The following is a 21,792-nucleotide window of genomic DNA, read 5'->3' as shown; positions in this document are numbered from 1 at the left end:
GTGAATGAACCCTCCACCTATGGGACGAGACCATATGTTAAATGAACCTTCCACCTATGGGACGAGACGATATGTTAATGAAACCTGCACCTATGGGACGAGACCATATGTTAAATGAACCTTCCACCTATGGGACGAGATATATGTTAAATTAAATTTCTAGCTCCGGACCCCCAGGCACTGTAGCTGGTAATCCAAATATCTTTACCCATTTTGGACTGAGGTCGATTACAAAAAAGGCTTCTGAATTCTAACATGTTTCTATGTCAGTGGTGTTCCACCTTTTTCATGTCAAGAACCTCCAGAATTGTCTGATTTGGCCACAGACACACATCTGAAAATATGTTATTTTCAGATCTGAAAATATGTTATTTTCAGATGGGGAATAACGTGTACCTCCGCGCTACGTCCGGCCGGGGAAACTCTCCCCCCTGTCAGGTGAAAAGAAGCAGCTTGGACTCCTCATGCATATAAGGAAGCATGAGGTCAGTCCGCTGCCCCCCCCCCCCCCCCCCACCCCAGGTTGGCAGAGGAAGTGTGTAAAAATGGGTTACAAAATTGTGGGAATTTTTTGTAACATTAACCCATTCTGAACGGGAATCCATTTTGGTGTTAGCATCATGTCATGCTTTAGCTATTGAAAAATAGTGGCGCGCTATGAGCTTGTAGGTCTGCTATTTTTGAAAAATCGAAGAGCGACTGACGTAGAAGACATTTTTTTAATCTGATCTCAGGTCAGAATGGAAAACTGTCAGGATGTAGAAGACATTTTTAGAATCTGATCTCAGGTCAGAATGGAAAACTGTCAGGATGTAGAAGACATTTTTAGAATCTGATCTCAGGTCAGAATGGAAAACTGTCAGGATGAAGAAGACATTTCTAGAATCTGATCTCAGGTCAGAATGGAAAACTATCAGGATGTAGAAGACATTTTTAGAATCTGATCTCAGGTCAGAATGAAAACTGTCAGGATGTAGAAGACATTTTTAGAATCTGATCTCAGGTCAGAATGGGTTAAAGAGGGGAAAAAAGGACTATTACCTCCCCCGTAGCGGGACTCTGCGTTGAACCCTCCCCCGTAGCGGGACTTGGTCACTCGCGTTGGAGTCTTAAAATCTGCAGAGAAAACAAACATTCATCGATTCATTAATTAATACAATTTATAATTTAGGCATTTATCAGACGCTCTTAATCCAGAGTGACTTACATTGAGCAAGAACAAAAGGCATGGCATACATCACATACATGCGTAAGCTAAGAACGTAACAGTGTGGAATATCTATATAATGAAACTATAAACTATGCTATTCATATATACTAAAAAGTGCTATGACTACATAAAATGCAATTCTAGTGCTGTCTACGTGCTATAAGTCTGTAATAAAATGCAATCTAAGTCTACATAAAGTGCCATCTAAGGGGCTAGGGTATAGGCAATAATTATGTTAATTAATAATTATGTTAATTAATGCAGAACGATAAGATACAATTCTGAAGAGAAATTAATTAACACATTTAGACCCGAGAACAGATTGTACAAATGTTTTCTATGTTTCTATATCAGTGGTTCTCACAGGGTTAAACCTCATGTTTCTATATCAGTGGTTCTCACAGGGTTAAACCCTATGTTTCTATATCAGTGGTTATCAAACTATTTCATGTCAAGGACCCCATAAATGATATGTAATTGGCCGCCGACCTTCACCCGTTGTTGAAAAATATGTTGTTCCAGGGACCACCGTTTGATGACATTTAGCCTCTCAGACCATTTGAGCCACGGACCACCATGTGATGACATTTAGCCTCTCACCGGAGCGGTGGTCACCTCACCACCGGAGTGGTGGTCACGTCACCACCGGAGCGGTGACCACCGAAAATCCAGACTATGAATGAGCCTTTAGCCTCTCTAATGATTACTGTCACAATATAGAGCTATTTAACACTGTTACTGAACACAAATAATTGTTAAACACCTGCATTAGTTAATGTACCAGAAGTCTACACAATTAGAGAATGTAGAATTGATATTTTGATCAACGTTTGCCTGTTATCTCTCCTAATGGTACCAACATCATGTTATCTCTCCTAATGGTACCAACATCACGTTATCTCTCCTAATGGTACCAACATCATGTTATCTCTCCTAATGGTACCAACACCATGTTATCTCTCCTAATGGTACCAACATCATGTTCTCTCTCCTAATGGTACCAACACGATGTTATCTCTCCTAATGGTACCAACATCATGTTATCTCTCCTAATGGTACCAACATCATGTTATCTCTCCTAATGGTACCAACATCAACACAGCTTGGATGGAACTGTGGACAAAATCTCAACAATTTCAAGGACCCCCAGTTTGACCTGCATTTAGCCTAGATTTTTTTTATAATGGGATGAATCTAGAGTTGCAATACCCTCTATTGACTCCCCACTCATCCAATTTGGTTTGCGATCTGCTTGTCTTAAACAACGTTAAACTCACCAACATTGCAGCTGTAGACCAAGCTTGAATTATCCTCTTTCAATGTGCCGAGCTTGTTTTTCATAAAAATCCACCGTAGAGATGTTATGAGCTACTTTCTGTCAATAAATTCTGTGCAGGTGATTATTTTTCTGTGCTGGAGTTTGGAAGCACTCGTCGTACGTCACTGAACGGCCCAGCGTACCACCTGTTTCGATTTTGCACATAATGCAGGAGGCAGCAGCACGACCCGTTAACAAAAACTTGTGCTTCCAAACTGCAACACTTAAAAAAAGAATCACCTGTGCAGAGGATGTCTTGACAGAAAGTATATCATAATAACATCTCTACGGTGGATTTTTATGAAAAACAAGCTCGGCAGATTGAAAGAGGATAATTCAAGCTTGGTCTACAGCTGCAATGTTGGGGATTTAAACGTTGTTTAAGACAAGCAGATCGCAAACCAAATTGGATGAGTGGGGAGTCAATGGAGGTTCTAGATTCATCCCATTATAAAAATATCTAGCGTTGCAAATTGTGGCTATAAACCTGCATTAGGCTACGGGCCCCCATTTAATGGCATTTCTATCTCTGAGACGCCAACTTATATTGTAAAATCAATGGAACTATGGGTCCATTTGGTTCGATGGAACTCCCTCAAGGACCCCTGGGGGTCCCCGGACACCCCGGACCCCCCGTTGGGAACCACTGTAAATAGAGTAGCCTGTAGAGTATTTCTATTCACCTGCTGTTGTAGAGTCCACAGCAACACACACATCTGGCTGAATGTGTGTGTGTGGAGATCTGATGTGTGTGTGTGGAGATCTGATGTGTGTGTGCGGAGATCTGATGTGTGTGTCTTGTTGCTGTGTGTGTGTAGATCTAATAGATCTTCTACTCAGTCTGTTGGCTCTGCCGCTGCTCATAGTGACCTAAACTAAACGAACTACAAACTGACGTACTGAGACTACAAGCTGACGTCACAACAACGCATCATGGAACGCGACATAATTTGGTTGAATGCAGGTGTTTGTGTTCATGAAATTAATCTTTGTTTTGTTGTTTTAGATCTTCTTCTTAAAAGACGTCTTTTCAAACAGCCCGCCGCCATCTTGTTTTCATCCCACAATGCATTTCGGCTGGCGGGCAGGATGGATGCAGTGTTGCCACATTGTGTGAGAGAAACAAGCAACCAGGTCCATGAAAAAACAAGCCCAAAAGGAGCCTGACTATTTGAAACTAGCAGATCTACAAGCTCTCAACGCGTCGCATTGCGACGAGGTGAGAGCTTGTAGATCTGATAGTTTAAAAAAAACAATCATGGAAGAAAAAAAATGTGACAAAAATGTGGAATATTCTTTGAAACATTTTAAAAGGAACCCTGGCTAATATGACAAATATGCCTTAAAACATTATACTTGCCCTCTATAACTAAAATTAAAAATTAAAAACACTTTCAATATTTTATTTCTTTCATAAATAGAGAAGAATCTTTCACTCAAAAGGGAACTGCTCCTGTTGATGTCATATGTCTGTGTGTTCTAGCCCTATATGGAATGCACGTGCTAATACAAAGTATTTAAAATATTGCTTTGATGCTCATATTATTCTTAGGAAGCATAAAGTTGGTTTTTAGTAGCATACGCACTCCATACATTCCATAGGGCTAGACCACACAGACATATGACATCATCAACTTGCAACAGGAGCAGATCCTATTGAGTGAAATATTTTCTATTTATGAAATAAATATAATATTTAAGGTGTTTTTATTTTTTTATTTTAGTTGTAGAGGGCAAGTAAAATTGTTTTAAGGAATATTTGTCTCATTAGCCAACAACACAAATTGATTGATTGATTGAAATATGTATTAACAGTTTGCAGCATTACAGTACACAAACTCAATACAAAGAATGTTAACAGTGAGTTAATTGGACAACACCATAAGCAATACACTTGTTTACAAGAGGGTCCACCATGTTCAATTCATCAAAACATTTAGAGACGTACAAATACAAAAACAAAAATCGTGTTGTTCCTTCTGGCACAAAACATTTTTAAATATCCTCTATTCCTTAGTTGGAAAAATACATGAATGTGGAGGTCCTTAAAATTAATTTAAACATCATTAGGAAACAAGCCCAAATAAACAACTACACTATAGAAACAAGCCCCCAAAAAAACGCAAACCGCAACTACCAATATTTATAAGCAACGTTACAGAGAAACAAGCCCAAAGTCGCTTATAATAAGCAGACATGGTAACACTGGCAGGATGTTGTTGGGGAGTGTTCGAGGGCGTCGTGGTTGCGCCGCACACTGCGCATGCGTGGCCGTTGTAGTTGTTGGAGAGAGTGAAAGCTGCGCAGCATTTTATCATTTAGCCTATCTAACTCCTGTTTGATTTGAAGAACTAAATATAGTAATATTAATATATTATAAAGAAAATACTGTTTTGTTTTGTGGTCATTGATTGATTAACAGTTTGCAGAAGGCTACGACACATTGATAAAGCATTACAACAGGGTCCAGCATGCTCAATTCATCAGAACAGACTCACTCCCAATCTAAACTATGGAATGCACTTCCCAAATCAGAACTACAGACTCACTCCCAATCTAAACTCTGGAATGAACTTCCCATTGCAGTCAGAACTACAGACTCACTCCCAATCTTCCGCCGTAGTTTGAAAACCCACCCTTCAGACTCCACCATGGCCCGTAGCACTTACCCTAGCCCCTTAGATAGAACTTTATGTAGACTTAGATAGCATTTTATACAGACTTATAGCATGTTACGTACAGCACCAGAATTGCATTTTATGTAGTCATAGCACTTTATAGTGTATATGTATAGTATAGTATGAAGCACTTTGAGCTGCATTTCATGTCATGAAAGGTGCTATACAAATAAAGTTTTATTATTATTATTGTTGTTATTATTAGTATAGATGTATAGTTTCATTATATCTACCAGTTTTTTTATGTGATACAGTATTGCCATGCTTTTTGTTCTTGATTAATGTAAATTGCTCTGGATTAAGAGTGTTTGATAAATAGCTAATTATTGTAAATTGTAGTAATAGTGTAATGAATACATACTCTGTTATACAGTAGTAATATCAGTACAAGTAAACATACAGAAGTATTGCCATCAAAATGTACTTTAAAGGGATAGTTCAGCATTTTTTTAATCTCTGGCTAATAAGACAAATATGCCTTAAACTCTAGGCTATACGATATTTGGACAAAAAGTGACTATAGTAGACTAAAATCTTGTGCACGTGCACGCACGCAAACACACACACACACACACAGAAAATCAATTATTAGATTTTATTATAAATTAAAGACACATTTTACAGTATGACATTATCAACATGAATCACACACACATCTCATCCAATGAGATGTACAGGAAGTCAGCAGGCAACACGCCCATATTTGGCTCATGGACACAGATTGTCTTTGGGATTAGAGCTAAACTAAATTCCAATACCGCAACTTTCACACTCGCTCACTCTCCTCGCGTCCTTCACTCGCTCCTCGGCTCCGCCCCCAGCGAGGAGGAGAGGATTCGATGCAAGGACAGAGTGGTGGTCGTATTTCCCTCTAGAATCGGAATGTACTACGCTGTCATTTCAAAGCGACGGCACATTCCGCGATCACTATAATGACGTGTATCAATTCAATTCAATTCAAAGGGCTTTATTGGCATGGGAAAACATACGTTTACATTGCCAAAGCAAAAGTGGTGGAACAATACAGTGTCACACAGCTGGATCACTGGAACTCCGAACAGAGCCGTACAGTCTACGGAATAGACAATTCATCATTTTGTGCATGTAACCGAGGCCAATGTGTATGTTATTATGTATGGTAACATGTGCAAGGCAAGGCTATTTATTCCTGAAATAGTGAATAAGCGCCAGGATGCGCACACGTATAAATCACCATTCACCCCCCCTCTGACTGTCTTTGCAAATAACGGACACTATAACAGGAATTAGGTATAGTCTCTCTGACTTACATATTATTCAGTTCAGTCCACATATAAATAAATACATTTTTCTCACCGTCATTCATAGCAGTCTGTGCATTCAGGCATGCTCAGAGATAAATTAACTATAGCTTTTGATTTATATTTATATATCCTACTTTTATTATGCTTATATCACACAACGCAATAAAGCCAGTGGGTTGTTGTGGTCCTTTCACTTCCACATATGTAGGCTAGATAGGCTACTTTATCATTCTGAAGCTCTATTCATTCAGCGAAAATGTTTTAACAAACAGCAAAGCCTTTTAGTGTGTGTGCACGCAGTGCGTGCATGTGTGTGTTGGGTCAGCTAGTGGATGGGGGGGGGGGGGCTGCATAGTATCGGGTTTCAAGCAGTGTTTTCTGTGCCACATGTGGAGGAGGCGGACTTATGTCACTGGAGAAGGAAAAAAACATGTACATCCAATAGTTGGGGGGTACGAACAAATTCCTATTTAGCAGAGAAAGAATGAATATATTTTGTTGAGAAATATTTTCATGGTATATTTTACATTTTGTTTAGTGATGGTTTGACAGATGTCGGGTTTAGTCCAAAGCATCGGAAAATAAAGGCGATCTCATTAGCATAAACGATGACGTCATCAGAAGCCCGGGTCCCACGTGATCTTCTGCGGCGTTTCTTTTGGCTCGTAGCAGACGATGACGTCACCGGGCGAGAAGGTGATGTCATTATCGGCGACCGACAGGCCGCATTCCATCCCGCTCTTCACTGATTGGACGTCGTCCTTGTGATGCTTCAGCGCCACCAGAGAGCCTAAAGGAATAGATTACATTCAGTCATCAACAGATTACATTCAGTCAATAGATTACATTCAGTCATTCAGTCAATAGATAAAAAACGGGTGTGATTTTTAATCACACCCGTGTGAAGTGAGGGGCGCTCTTATCATTGATGTCGATTTGCTCAGACACATATGACGTAAATTCCAGATTTTTCCTGCCCGTCCGGGGGAATCAAACCGGTAACAAGGGTCCCTTGGGCCACCGCTGCCCAAAATAACTGGTTCTAGAACAGAGCCCTGAGGATCTCCCTACCTTCCCACAGTAAACTCCCTTCCCTGGTCAGTCTGAAGGTCATCTTGCGGTCCAGAAGTCCTTTCTGAACTCGACATCCAGCCACGACCACCTTCTTCTTCCCCGTGGTCACCTCGAACATGGCCAGGACCGTCGCCTCCCCTGGTGGACGACACCAGAAAAACAATTTACAATTTAGGCATTTAGCAGACGCTCTTAATCCAGAGCGACTTACATTAAGCAAGAACAAAAAAGCATGGGAATACATCACATGAAAAGCATTTATCATGAAACATGCGTAAGCTAAGAAAGTAACAGTGGAATATCTATATAATGAAACTATACATATATACTATACTATCCTATACATATGTACTATGACGTGCTATGACTACATACAATGCAATTATAGTGCTGTCTACATAACATGCTATAAGTCTGTATCAAATGCTATCTAAGTCTACAGAAATGCTATCTAAGGGGGTAGGGTAAGTGCTATGGGGCATGATGGAGTCTGAAAAGGTGGGTTTTCAGACTACGGCGGAAGATTGGGAGTGATGCTGCAGTTCTGACTGCAATGGGAAGTGCATTCCACAGATCTTTAGCCCATTTAGACCTGAGGACGATTCTACAAATGCCTTCTAAATCATGAGTTTTCTGAAGAACCACCTATGCTTCTATGTCAGTGGTGCTGAACCTTTTACATGTCAAGGACCCCCAGAATTATCTGTATTTGGCCGCCGACCCCATTCTGAAAATATGTTGTTCCACGGACCCCCTCATGAAGCAAAGATTTGAGTTAAAAACGTTCACTCTGAAAGAATATATATTCTAAGATTTGCACCACATTTTCACGATTTTTCAAAAATAGCAGACGTACAAGCTCGTAGCGCGGCTGCTATTTTTGAGCTTGTAGATTTTTCAATAGCTAAAGTATAACATAATGCTTAAAACACCAAAAGGGGTTCCCGCCAAGGATGGGTTAGTAAAATAAAATAAAAATCTCAATTTATTTATTTATTATCAACCAACGTTTCAGATGTTTAATTTATTGAACTTAAATTTATACAAATTAATATAATAATTAACCTAAATTAAACATATTTAGCAGAATTATCAGCTCTTATCATCATACATCATCATGCATCATCCCATACTGGCCAATCAGATTGCCTGACCACCAGGGGGCAGTATGTAATAAAAGGTGTAATCTGTACCCAGTATATTCTCTGTGACCACCAGGGGGCAGTATGTAATAAAAGGTGTAATCTGTACCCAGTATATTCTCCGTGACCACCAGGGGGCAGTATGTAATAAAAGGTGTAATCTGTACCCAGTATATTCTGTGACCACCAGGGGGCAGTGTGTAATAAAAGGTGTAATCTGTACCCAGTATATTCTCCGTGACCACAACGCTGTGTAACACCTCCCTGGCCCGTTGTTGTGGAGACACTTTATTATAGACACACAACGCTGTGTAACACCTCCTCCACCTCCCTGGCCCGTTGCTGTGGAGACACTTTATTATAGACACACAACGCTGTGTAACACCTCCCTGGCCCGTTGCTGTGGAGACACTTTATTATAGACACACAACGCTGTGTAACACCTCCTCCACCTCCCTGGCCCGTTGCTGTGGAGACACTTTATTATAGACACACAACGCTGTGTAACACCTCCCTGGCCCGTTGCTGTGGAGATACTTTATTATAGACACACAACGCTGTGTAACACCTCCCTGGCCCGTTGCTGTGGCACATCTCCGTGACCACCAGGGGGCAGTATGTAATAAAAGGTGTAATCTGTACCCAGTATATTCTGTGACCACCAGGGGGCAGTGTGTAATAAAAGGTGTAATCTGTACCCAGTATATTCTCCGTGACCACCGGGGGCAGTAAGCTGCTCAGATGGCCCTTCAGCTCGTCGATCAGTTTGTAGATGACGTTGTGGAGTTTCACCGGCACCTCCTTCTTCAGCGCCATCTGCTGGACATGCTTGTTCATCGACACGTGGAAGCCATAGATGGAGCCTGAAGGGGTTAAAAAATAAATAAAAGAAGAAACATAGCTTTTTCAGAAAACTGTCAGGATGTAGAAGACATTTTTTTAATCTGATCTCAGGTCAGAATGGGCTGACAAAATCAGCGCCGGGATTTCTTTCAAAATAGAAGGTTGGGGTGCCGGGAAGATATGGCCACTTTTACTGCCATATCTTCATATACATTGAAGTCTATGTAGGAGAGCCTCCATTGGACTGAAGCCAATAGAAGTCTATGTAGGAGAGCCTCCATTGGACTGAAGCCAATAGAAGTCTATGTAGGAGAGCCTCCATTGGACTGAAGCCAATAGAAGTCCATGTAGGAGAGCCTCCATTGGACTGAAGCCAATAGAAGTCCATGTAGGAGAGCCTCCATTGGACTGAAGCCAAAATAAGTCCATGTAGGAGAGCCTCCATTGGACTGAAGCCAATAGAAGTCTATGTAGGAGAGCCTCCATTGGACTGAAGCCAATAGAAGTCTATGTAGGAGAGCCTCCATTGGACTGAAGCCAATAGAAGTCTATGTAGGAGAGCCTCCATTGGACTGAAGCCAATAGAAGTCTATGTAGGAGAGCCTCCATTGGACTGAAGCCAATATAAGTCTATGTAGGAGAGCCTCCATTGGACTGAAGCCAATAGAAGTCTATGTAGGAGAGCCTCCATTGGACTGAAGCCAATAGAAGTCTATGTAGGAGAGCCTCCATTGGACTGAAGCCAATAGAAGTATATGTAGGAGAGCCTCCATTGGACTGAAGCAAATAGAAGTCTATGTAGGAGAGCCTCCATTGGACTGAAGCCAATAGAAGTCTATGTAGGAGAGCCTCCATTGGACTGAAGCCAATAGAAGTATATGTAGGAGAGCCTCCATTGGACTGAAGCCAATAGAAGTCTATGTAGGAGAGCCTCCATTGGACTGAAGCCAATAGAAGTCCATGTAGGAGAGCCTCCATTGGACTGAAGCCAATAGAAGTCTATGTAGGAGAGCCTCCATTGGACTGAAGCCCCAGGAAGTGAACACAGTGTGCGTAAGGCTCTGAAGTGGGGTTACCGTGGTTAACGTGGTAGCGACGGGTCAAGGTGAAGGTCAGGGGTCAGGGTCAGAGGTTACCTGAGAAGGCGGCGGCCATGTTGACGTCGTTCTCGGACACGTCTCCGATGCCGAAGTGAATCAGCTCCATCGGACAGTCCTGACCCGGGTAGCTGTCCAGGATGTTCAGGAGGGTCTCCACTGACCCGTCCACGTCGCCTAGAGGCACGCACGCACACACATTTACATCATCATGTTTACATCATCATAGAACACAGCATTCTGATTGGCTACCTTTGATCTGAGTGGGAGGGGCTACCTTTGATCTGAGTGGGAGGGGCTACCTTTGAAGATGAGTGGGAGGGGCTACCTTTGATGATGAGGGGGAGGGACTACCTTTGATATGAGTGGGAGGGGCTGATGATGAGGGGGAGTGGCTAACTTTGATCTGAGAGGGAGGGGCTACCTTTGATCTGAGTGGGAGGGGCTGATTATGAGTGGGAGTGGCTAACTTTGATCTGAGGGGGAGGGCTACCTTTGATGATGAGTGGGAGGGGCTACCTTTGATGATGAGTGGGAGGGGCTACCTTTGATCTGAGTGGGAGGGGCTGATGATGAGGGGGAGGGGCTGATGAGGGGGAGGGGCCACCTAAGATGATGAGTGGGAGGGGCTACCTTTGATCTGAGTGGGAGGGGCTACCTTTGATCTGAGTGGGAGGGGCTAACTTTGATGATGAGTGGGAGGGGCTACCTTTGATTTGAATGGGAGGGGCTACCTTTGATTTGAGTGGGGGGGCTGATGATGAGGGGGAGGGGCTACCTTTGATGATGAGGGGGAGGGGCTACCTTTGATGATGAGTGGGAGGCTCAAGGTGTGTCTCTGGCTCCTCTCGGAGGGCCTCTGGCTGAACTGCGTCCGGTTGGCGCGGTACTCAGCCACCCTCCTCTGCCTCCAGCCCAGGTGAGACAGCGCCTCCCTGTGGCGGCGGTACTCCTCCTGGTGCTCCTTCTGCCGGTCCTGGATCAGCTCCACGTCCTCCTGAAGCCTGGCCTGCTCCTCCTCAAAGAGCCTCCACTCCACCACCTCCCTGGCCCGTTGCTGTGGAGACACTTTATTATAGACACACAACGCTGTGTAACACCTCCCTGGCCCGTTGCTGTGGAGACACTTTATTATAGACACACAACGCTGTGTAACACCTCCTCCACCTCCCTGGCCCGTTGCTGTGGAGACACTTTATTATAGACACACAACGCTGTGTAACACCTCCCTGGCCCGTTGCTGTGGAGACACTTTATTATAGACACACAACGCTGTGTAACACCTCCCTGGCCTGTTGCTGTGGAGACACTTTATTATAGACACACAACGCTGTGTAACACCTCCCTGGCCCGTTTCTGTGGAGACACTTTATTATAGACACACAACGCTGTGTAACACCTGCCTGGCCCGTTGCTGTGGAGACACTTTATTATAGACACACAACGCTGTGTAACACCTCCCTGGCCCGTTGCTGTGGAGAGAGAGGAGAGGCTCCATAGGGTTTAATGTAACTAGAGAGAGGAGAGGGGAGGGGAGGGGAGGGGGAGAGGAGAGGAGAGGAGAGGAGAGGAGAGGAGAGGAGAGGAGAGGAGAGGAGAGGAGAGGAGAGGAGAGGAGAGGAGAGGAGAGGAGAGGAGAGGAGAGGCTCCATAGGGTTTAATGTAACCAGAGAGAGGAGAGGAGAGGGCCCATAGGGTTTAATGTAACTAGAGAGAGGAGAGGAGAGGGCCCATAGGGTTTAATGTAACCATAGAGAGGAGAGGAGAGGAGAGGAGAGGAGAGGAGAGGAGAGGAGAGGAGAGGAGAGGAGAGGAGAGGAGAGGAGAGGAGAGGAGAGGAGAGGAGAGGAGAGGAGAGGAGAGGAGAGGAGAGGAGAGGCTCCATAGGGTTTAATGTAACCAGAGATAGGAGAGGAGAGGACCCATAAGCCAAATTCCAATACCCAGAATCTCGGCTACTCGCTCACTCACACTCAGTCACTCCAGAAAGGTGGTGTTATGGTGGAATTGGTGACCTGCTGAAATATGTGACAACTGTGTAGACAATCACATAATGTAAATGTGTCCTAATGTCAATTGTTGCAGTTTGTTCATTCGCAGAGTTCAACCTAACTGTATTTAGGCCATGTATTTAAAGACTTCCATGTAATAGTTGTGTGAACAAGATGGTCACACATTTGGCAGGTCACCAATTTCACCGTTATTTGCCATGCTGGAGTGAGCGAGTGTGAGTGAGCGAGTGGCCGAGATTTTGGGTATTGGAATTTGGCTATAGGGTTTAATGTAACCAGAGAGAGGAGAGGAGAGGTACCTCTGACTCAACCTCCAGGATGTCCTCCCCAGCACCAGGAAGCTCCTTCCATCCAACGATCTCCACGGCGACACTGGGCGTGGCCTCTGTGACCACACGGTTGTGTTCGTCGAATAGGAAGCGGACTTTGGCCCAGGTTTTACCTGCTACCAGGACACACCCCTTACGGAGAGTTCCCCTCTGGACGATGGCTGTGGTGACAGGCCTGGGGACCAATCAGAACACACTTACATGCCTGGGGACCAATCAGAACACACTTACAGGCCTGGGGACCAATCAGAACACACTTACATCCTATAATAATAATATTAACCCTTTCTCCAGGTCATTACAATAATGAATAATTAATGAAGTCATTATAATAATATTAACCCTTTCCCCAGGTCATTATAATAATGAATAATTAATGAAGTCATTATAATAATATTAACCCTTTCCCCAGGTCATTATAATAATGAATAATTAATGAAGTCATTATAATAATATTAACCCTTTCCCCAGGTCATTATAATAATGAATAATTAATGAAGTCATTATAATAATATTAACCCTTTCCCCAGGTCATTATAATAATGAATAATTAATGAAGTCATTATAATAATATGAACCCTTTCCCCAGGTCATTATAAAAATGAATAATTAATTAAGTCATTATAATAATATTAACCCTTTCTCCAGGTCATTATAAAAATGAATAATTAATGAAGTCATTATAATAATATTAACCCTTTCCCCCGGTCGTTGCGGCTCTCGATGACAGTACCCTCCACCGGTCCGGTTGGCTCCGCCTTCAACTCCATCACCTCCGCCTGCGTCACCGTCGCTTCCACCAGAGCCAATAGATTATCACCCTGTGAGACCATGTGACACAGCAGAGCCAATAGATTATCACCCTGTGAGACCATGTGACACAGCAGAGCCAATAGATTGTCACCCTGTGAGACCATGTGACACAGCAGAGCCAATAGATTGTCGTCACCCTGTGAGACCATGTGACACAGCAGAGCCAATAGATTGTCACCCTGTGAGACCATGTGACACAGCAGAGCCAATAGATTGTCACCATGCGAGACCATGTGACACAGCAGAGCCAACAGATTGTCACCCTGTGAGACCATGTGACACAGCAGAGCCAATAGATTGTCACCCTGTGAGACCATGTGACACAGCAGAGACAATAGATTGTCACCCTGTGAGACCATGTGACACAGCAGAGCCAATAGATTGTCACCCTGTGAGACCATGTGACACAGCCAAAAGATTATGTTTGTTTTTTTATGTAACAATACATCCAATCAGAAAGAAGGGGTGTTACCTTGAGAGCAGAGATGTGGATGGCCTGGACGTCTCCTCCAAACTGTTCACACACCACGCCATGAAGCAACAGCTGCTGTTTCACTGACTCTGGATCTGCCTGGGGTCTGTCACACTTATTGACCGCCACGATGATGGGCACTGTGACGCACGCGCACGCACACACACACACACACACACACACACACACACACACACACACACACACACACACACACACACACACACACACACACACACACACACACACACACACACACACACACACACACACAGTTTCACTGACTCTGGACTGCCACGATGATAGTCACTGTGACGCACACTATTGACTATAACAGTACCGTTAGCATTCTTAGCATGCTGTATTGACTCTAACAGTACCGTTAGCATTCTTAGCGCGCTGTATTGACTAACAGTACCGTTAACATTCTTAGCGTGCTGTATTGACTCTAACAGTACCGTTAGCATTCTTAGCATGCTGTATTGACTCTAACAGTACCGTTAGCATTCTTAGCGTGCTGTATTGACTCTAACAGTACCGTTAGCATTCTTAGCGTGCTGTATTGACTCTAACAGTACCGTTAGCATTCTTAGCATGCTGTATGCTCTCCAGGGTCTGGTTCATGACTCCGTCGTCGGCCGCCACCACCAGGATGATGATGTCAGTGCTCTGGGCTCCGCGGGCCCTCATGGAGCTGAAGGCAGCGTGGCCGGGAGTGTCCAGGAAGGTGATCTTCTCTCCTGAGGGAAGACTCACTTCACACACACACACACACACGGACACGCACGCACACAGTGTTACCTTTTCAGTGGATTTTCATCGCTAAACGATTCGATGCCGATTGTCTCCATTGCAAAAAGATACGATATTTTGCTGTTTACATGTCGTATTATGCAGAGTAATTCCTCCATGCTCAGTGGAAGTGATCGGACTATGTATTAATGTGGGGGCGGATGTGGCCCAGGAGGTAGAGCAGGTCGTCCCATGATCCGTGGGTCGGCGGTTCGAATCCCGGCTCCTCCTGTGCACATGTCGAAGTGTCCTTGGGCAAGACACTGAACCCCACATTGCCTCCAATGACCCGGTCGGTGTGAGCTCACCACCGTCGGTGTGTGAATGTGTGAAGTGAGGACGCTGGCGTCGACTGTTCGACGCTTCACCTCCCAATGTATGAATGAATGGACCGTTAAAGCGCTTTGAGTAAGCACGTAGTGCATAGAAAAGCGCTATAAAAATGTCAATGCCGTAGATGTACGGCAATTGGTCTTTTGTGCTTTTGATTGATCAAGTTGTAATGCTACTCACGTTAGCATCGGGTTGCTAGCTGGTGTAGTTAATAATACTGGATTGCGCCATCTTGCGCATATACAGACCCGTTCTATCCGTTTCTTTCAATGGCCTGTATCTCCTATTCCTGATGGCATTTCTGGTCAAAGCAAGGTGTGTTCCACGGCCCAGAGCCGACGCTGTCGCATGGTGTTTTAGCAGCACGGACGGTAAACCGGAAGTGATCACGCATCGTCACACACACTAACATAAGATCATAACATCCGGTCTGGGTTTTTGGCTCTTCAAAATAAGAGTTGAACGGGAGGAAAATGCTGGCTTGAATTAAGTCATCAATAATGCTGACGGACTACGTGTTTATTACATATAGACATATTTATAGACATGCCGGTATACCCATATATAGATATATATATTTACCTATAATTTATCCTATATGCTGATGACATATATATTTACCTATAAATGATCCTATATGCTGATGACATATATATTTACCTATAAATGATCCTATATGCTGATGACATATATATTTACCTATAAAGGCTCCAATATGCTGATGACATATATATTTACCTATAAAGGCTCCAATATGCTGAGTGATTCCTCCGTGCTCGGTGGAGGTGATCTGACTCTTCCTCAGACTGTCCAGTAGAGTGGTTTTACCGTGATCCACGTGACCCATGATGGTGACCACAGGGTGGCGCTGTACCAAACAGGCAGGGTCCGCAGGGGGCCTGGGAACACATTCACATCTTTATATACACCATGTGACCACAGGGTGGCGCTGTTCTGTACCAAGCAGCACTACAATACACAAATAGATCTGTTCTGCGTGGGGAGTTCCTGAGCCGTGCACGTGCGGGCGCACGTTAGGTGTGTGTGTGTGTGTGTGTGTGTGTGCACATGCGGGCGCACGTTAGGGGGAGCATTGACTCCGTGTATACTGCTCCATCTCACTGAATTAGAATATTGTGTAAAAGTTCATTTTCTTCCGTAATATAATTTAGTTAAACTTTCATATATTCTCAATTCATTGTGCATAAAGTGAAGTATTTAAAACCCATTTTGACCCGAGATCAGATTCTATAAATGTTAAAACAGTTTTCTGAAAAAGCTGTTTCTATGTCAGTCGTTCTGTAGCAGACCTACAAGCTCATAGCGCGCCACCGAGTGGCACGCTATGAGCTTGTAGGTCTGCTATTTTTGAAAAATAGAAGAACGACTGACATAGAAACATAGCTTTTTCAGAAAACTGTCAAGATTTAGAAGACATTTTTAGAATCTGATCTCAGGTCAAAATGGGTTAAAACTACCATATTTAACCCTCTAAAGGGTTCCTATTTAACCTCTCAGGGTCCATATTGTACCTCCTGTAGGCGTCCCTGTTGGCTCTCTGTAAACCCTGGCCCAGAGCTTTCCTCTCCCGGCCCGTGCTCAGGGTCTGGTAACTGAACTTCATGCCAGATGTCCTGACGACCTCCTTGATCCATCGCTCCTCCAGGACAGAGTCCTCCTCCAGGGAATCCAGATCCGCTCCGGTGTTCAGCAGAGCCTCCAGCACATGGTCTACAGGTACGCACATACACACACACACACACACACACACACACACACGGACGGACATGCACGCACGCATGTGTATGAATAACGTTTTCTCACCAGAGTCTCTGTTCGTGTCAATAAAGGAGTGTATAAATAAAGTTCTCTCACCAGAGTCTCTGTTCGTGTCAATAAAGGAGTGTATAAATAAAGTTCTCTCACCAGAGTCTCTGTTCGTGTCAATAAAGGAGTGTATAAATAAAGTTCTCTCATCAGAGTCTCTGTTCGTGTCAATAAAGGAGTGTATAAATAAAGCTTTCTCACCAGAGTCTCGGTTCATGGCGTGAGCAAGCTCAGACACCGTCATCCTCCGTCGGATTTCTACTTCCTGTTTGTCTTTGTTGGACTTCCTGTTCTGAGGCTTCTGCCCCCCCGCCTTCTGACCTTTGACCTGGAAACAGTTATTATTGTTGTTGTTGTTATTATTAACACATTTAGGCCTGACGTCGAAACAATAAAAAAAAGTCTTCTGAAAGAATATATATATTCAAAGATTTGTGCCACATTTTCAGCGACGGATGCAAAGATGCAGTCTACCATTTATTGTCAATGGAAGCCAGCGACAGATGCAAAGATGCAGTCTACAATTCATTGTCAATGGAAGCCAGCGACAGATGCAAAGATACAGTCTACCATTCATTGTCAATGGAAGCCAGCAACAGATGCAAAGACACAGTCTACCATTCATTGTCAATGGAAGCCAGCGACATGAATATGCAAAGATGCAGTCTACCATTCATTGTCAATGGAAGCCAGCAACATGAAGATGCAAAGATGCAGTCTACCATTCATTGTCAATGGAAGCCAGCGACAGATGCAAAGACACAGTCTACCATTCATTGCCAATGGAAGCTAGCAACAGATACAAAGATGCAGTCTACCATTCATTGTCAATAGAAGCCAGCGACAGATGCAAAGACACAGTCTACATTCATTGGCAATGGAAGCTAGCGACAGATACAAAGATGCAGTCTACCATTCATTGTCAATGGAAGCCAGCGACATGAAGATGCAAAGATGCAGTTTACCATTCATTGTCAATGGAAGCCAGTGACAGATACAAAGATGCAGTCTACCATTCATTGTCAAGCATGTTCGAACACCAAGGACTACAACAAGAGTCACCTGTTTAGCAGCGAGGCTCCTGGTTGGCTGGCTGAGAAGGGGAGGGGCGGGGCATCGAGGACACAGGATGCCGCTCACCAGGGAGGCGGAGTCGTGTCGGCGGCTGACCAATCGGCTGGCCGTCCTCATCAGCGACGTCATCATATTCATCTCTCCTGGCGAGAAAAAAACAAGTCAGTTATTAAACTATAAAATATACTCTCTAAACCCATTGGCTCGTAGCCAATGAGTAGTACAAACGTACTGCATATTGTTCAAAATGTGTTGCCAATCTTTGAATATATATTATTTCAGAGCGAACGTTTTAAACTCAAATCTTTTCCTCTGGTGGGGGGGGGGGGGTCCATGGAACAACACATTTTCAGATAGGGGTCGGCAGCCAAATACAGATCATTCTGGGGTCCTTGATGAAATAGTTTGAGAACCACTGACATAGAAACATGGGTTTTAACCCTGTGAGAACCACTGATATAGAAACATGAGGTTTTAAACCTGTGAGAACCACTGATATAGAAACATAGGGTTTAACCCTGTGAGAACCACTGATATAGAAACATAGGGTTTAACCCTGTGAGAACCACTGATATAGAAACATGAGGTTTTAACCCTGTGAGAACCACTGATATAGAAACATAGGGTTTAACCCTGTGAGAACCACTGATACAGAAACATAGGGTTTAACCCTGTGAGAACCACTGATATAGAAACATGGGGTTTAACCCTGTGAGAACCACTGATATAGAAACATGGGGTTTAACCCTGTGAGAACCACTGATATAGAAACATGGGGTTTAACCCTGTGAGAACCACTGACATAGAAACATGAGGTTTTAACCCTGTGAGAACCACTGATATAGAAACATGAGGTTTTTCTGAAAACGTTTAGGATTTAGAAGACCTTTTTTTAGAATCAGCCTCAGTCATAAATAGGTAAAATGTCGCTAAGAATAATTGTCATTATACCTAGACGTCTAGACCGCTGACACGACTGGACCGTGACGACAAATATCCTGTCTGGTACAGAAGGCGTAGTGAACGCAGCACTAAATGTCTCTGTCATCTCCATATATGGAGTTCTGCTTCGGCGTGACGTCAGCACTAAATGTCTCTGTCATCTCCATATATGGAGTTCTGCTTCGGTGTGGCGTCAGCACTAAATGTCTCTGTCATCTCCATATATGGAGTTCTGCTTCGGCGTGACGTCAGCACTAAATGTCTCTGTCATCTCCATATATGGAGCTCTATAGATCAGGCTGGTCCAAATATGGGGTTGGTGGTGATGTCACACTTGGATATGTGAGTAACATAATGGGATCTCTCCATATATGGAGTGTCATTTCCCTTTTGGAGCTTCCCTAGCGCGTAACCAAGGCGACACATCGAATACAAGCCTCCGTTACAAAAAAACATTGTTCTTTTATATAAACAAAATAATATGTTACTCCTTTAATGCAAAACCACTAAACCATATGGACCAGGCAGGGTCCATTTGGTTCCATTTTACACTCCCAAGAGTTAAAGATCCATCTAAAGGCTCCATTTAGTTACCAACTCTCCATCATTTAGCTGGGGACCACCTGGAACCCCCTCAAGGACCCCTGTGGGTCCCTGGACCACCTGGAACCCCCTCAAGGACCCCTGGGGGTCCCTGGACCACATTGGGACCACCTGGAACCCCCTCAAGGACCCCCGGTTGAGAACCAGTAAACTAAATAATCACCTGGCACGCACGCACGCACGCACACACTCATATACACACAGTCTCACACACACACACACACACACACACACACACACACACACACACACACACACACACACACACACACACACACACACACACACACACACACACACACACACACACACCACTTTTGGCCCAAACCTTGGCTGCTCTAAGTGAGGGGCACACACACACACACACACACACACACACACACGGGTCTGAGAGGCTAAATGTCATCAAATGGTGGTCCGTGGCTCAAATGGGTCTGAGAGGCTAAATGTCATCAAACGGTGGTCCGTGGCTCAGATGGGTCTGAGAGGCTAAATGTCATCAAACGGTGGTCCGTGGCTCAGATGGGTCTGAGAGGCTAAATGTCATCAAATGGTGGTCCGTGGCTCAGATGGGTCTGAGAGGCTAAATGTCATCAAACGGTGGTCCGTGGCTCAGAATAAATAAGCATTGCTATAAATTGAAGTCTCTACAGAGACTTTAGGTGTAAAACGGTTAGTTTATAATAAATAACATGACGTCACAGCGAGTCAAAGTGTTTCTATAAATTAAATAAAAGTTCTCTTACCTTCAGATGAACTGTTTTTATTGCTTTATTGTTTTCATTTTCAACAACATCTCTGATCTCTCTGATCACACACAGGGCGCCGCCATGACACTTCCGGACCGGTCCGGTGTTCCTGGCAGGCAGCTCGCCGCTCCGTCCGCCAGCGACCCCTACTGGCGTGGAGCGGAATGAATTCAATTCAATTCAAAGGAGCTTTATTGGCACGAGGAAACAGACGTTTACATTGTTTTCAAAGCAAGTGTCAAAATACAATAAAATCTGTTGCAAATGGGGGAAGTATTTCTGAATCCAGTGTTCACATAGTGTCTTATATTATATACATGTTATAACAGGGTATAATTTCTTCATACAAATGTACCTGTCAAAGGTTATTAAATACAACTAATTTATACAACCTGCCAAAGGTTTTTAAATACAACTCATTTATACAACCTGTCAAAGGTTATTAAATACAACTCATTTTAGATACAACCTGTCAAAGGTTATTAAATACAACTCATTTATACAACCTGTCAAAGGTTATTAAATACAACTCATTTATATAAACTGTCAAAGGATTATGAATAGAACTCATTTTATACAAACTGTCAAAGGTTTATAAATAGAACTCGTCTCATATTTCTGCTCTGTTTATAAATAGGCCTGAATGTGACTCTGTGTGGTGGAAAAGTACTGGCATTATCTATAGGCTACTAGACTAATCAATGTAAAATAAATAAACATTATTTATACTAGACTAAAGTATCATGTAAATGTAAATAAACATTATTTATACTGGACTAAAGTATCATGTAAATGTAAATAAACATTATTTATACTGGACTAAAGTATCATGTAAATAAACATTATTTATACTGGACTAAAGTATCAATGCTGCAATGTACATATTTTGGAGTTCAAAATATACTCGAGTAAAAGTACAAAAGTATAGCTATTAAAATGTACTTAAAGTACCAAAAAGTAAAAGTACTCATTGTGCAGAATCTTCAAAATGTATATATATTTTTTAAATTAAATAAAAGCAATGCACTGTGAACTGTGCTTTAAAATAATTGTAGTAAGTGCAGTAGGCCTTATAGTAAAAGTACACAATTTATTTGTCTCTGAGATGTATTGGAGTAAAAAGAGATTTCGTTTTTTTTAAACATTTTCACTTTTCTTTATTTCCCCTCGACTGTGATTATTCTATTTTTTATTTATTAAT

General features: G+C 43.2%; 2 protein-coding genes across 2 annotated transcripts in view; both read right to left on the bottom strand.

The window, feature by feature from the left end:
• Nucleotides 1–3,557, bottom strand: part of LOC310858220 (uncharacterized protein) — a 15,302-nt gene extending 11,745 nt beyond the window's left edge. Inside the window, exons 1-2 of the mRNA XM_083764328.1 lie at nucleotides 3,212–3,557; nucleotides 1,042–1,116 (exon numbers count right to left, since the gene is read on the bottom strand). Of these exons, the coding sequence (XP_083620454.1) occupies nucleotides 1,042–1,116; nucleotides 3,212–3,392 (256 nt within the window). The 5' untranslated portion in view covers nucleotides 3,393–3,557. The remainder of the gene's footprint in view (nucleotides 1–1,041; nucleotides 1,117–3,211) is intronic.
• A 3,440-nt stretch (nucleotides 3,558–6,997) lies between these two features.
• mtif2 (mitochondrial translational initiation factor 2) lies at nucleotides 6,998–20,701 on the bottom strand. Its single transcript, XM_083764964.1, has 14 exons — nucleotides 20,589–20,701; nucleotides 18,286–18,440; nucleotides 17,425–17,551; nucleotides 16,929–17,127; nucleotides 16,135–16,295; nucleotides 14,850–15,026; nucleotides 14,272–14,411; nucleotides 13,683–13,807; nucleotides 12,957–13,161; nucleotides 11,450–11,702; nucleotides 10,685–10,822; nucleotides 9,404–9,568; nucleotides 7,561–7,701; nucleotides 6,998–7,279 (listed from the first exon to the last, which is right to left on the bottom strand). Exons 2-14 carry the CDS (start codon nucleotides 18,433–18,435, stop codon nucleotides 7,107–7,109), a joined length of 2,154 nt encoding a protein of 717 aa, XP_083621090.1. The 5' UTR covers nucleotides 18,436–18,440; nucleotides 20,589–20,701; the 3' UTR covers nucleotides 6,998–7,106.
• Between the last annotated feature and the right edge of the window lie 1,091 nt (nucleotides 20,702–21,792).

This window comes from Protomyctophum parallelum, assembly GCF_964188405.1.
Source record: "Protomyctophum parallelum genome assembly, chromosome: 5".
NCBI classification, from domain to species: Eukaryota; Metazoa; Chordata; class Actinopteri; order Myctophiformes; family Myctophidae; genus Protomyctophum; species Protomyctophum parallelum.
The sequence above is the reverse complement of the archived record's forward strand: the minus strand, read 5'-3'. Positions and strand labels throughout refer to the sequence as shown.

What these genes read in the sequence shown, in the direction of transcription:
- mtif2 (XM_083764964.1), bottom strand. Translation starts at nt 18,435, where the DNA reads ATGAATATGATGACGTCGCTGATGAGGACGGCCAGCCGATTGGTCAGC. An exon ending in GGAGCCTCGCTGCTAAACAG is followed by an intron (nt 17,552 to 18,285) that starts GTGACTCTTGTT and finishes AACTGTTTCCAG; the next exon opens with GTCAAAGGTCAGAAGGCGGG. An exon ending in GCATATTGGAGCCTTTATAG is followed by an intron (nt 15,027 to 16,134) that starts GTAAATATATAT and finishes GTGTGTGTGAAG; the next exon opens with TGAGTCTTCCCTCAGGAGAG.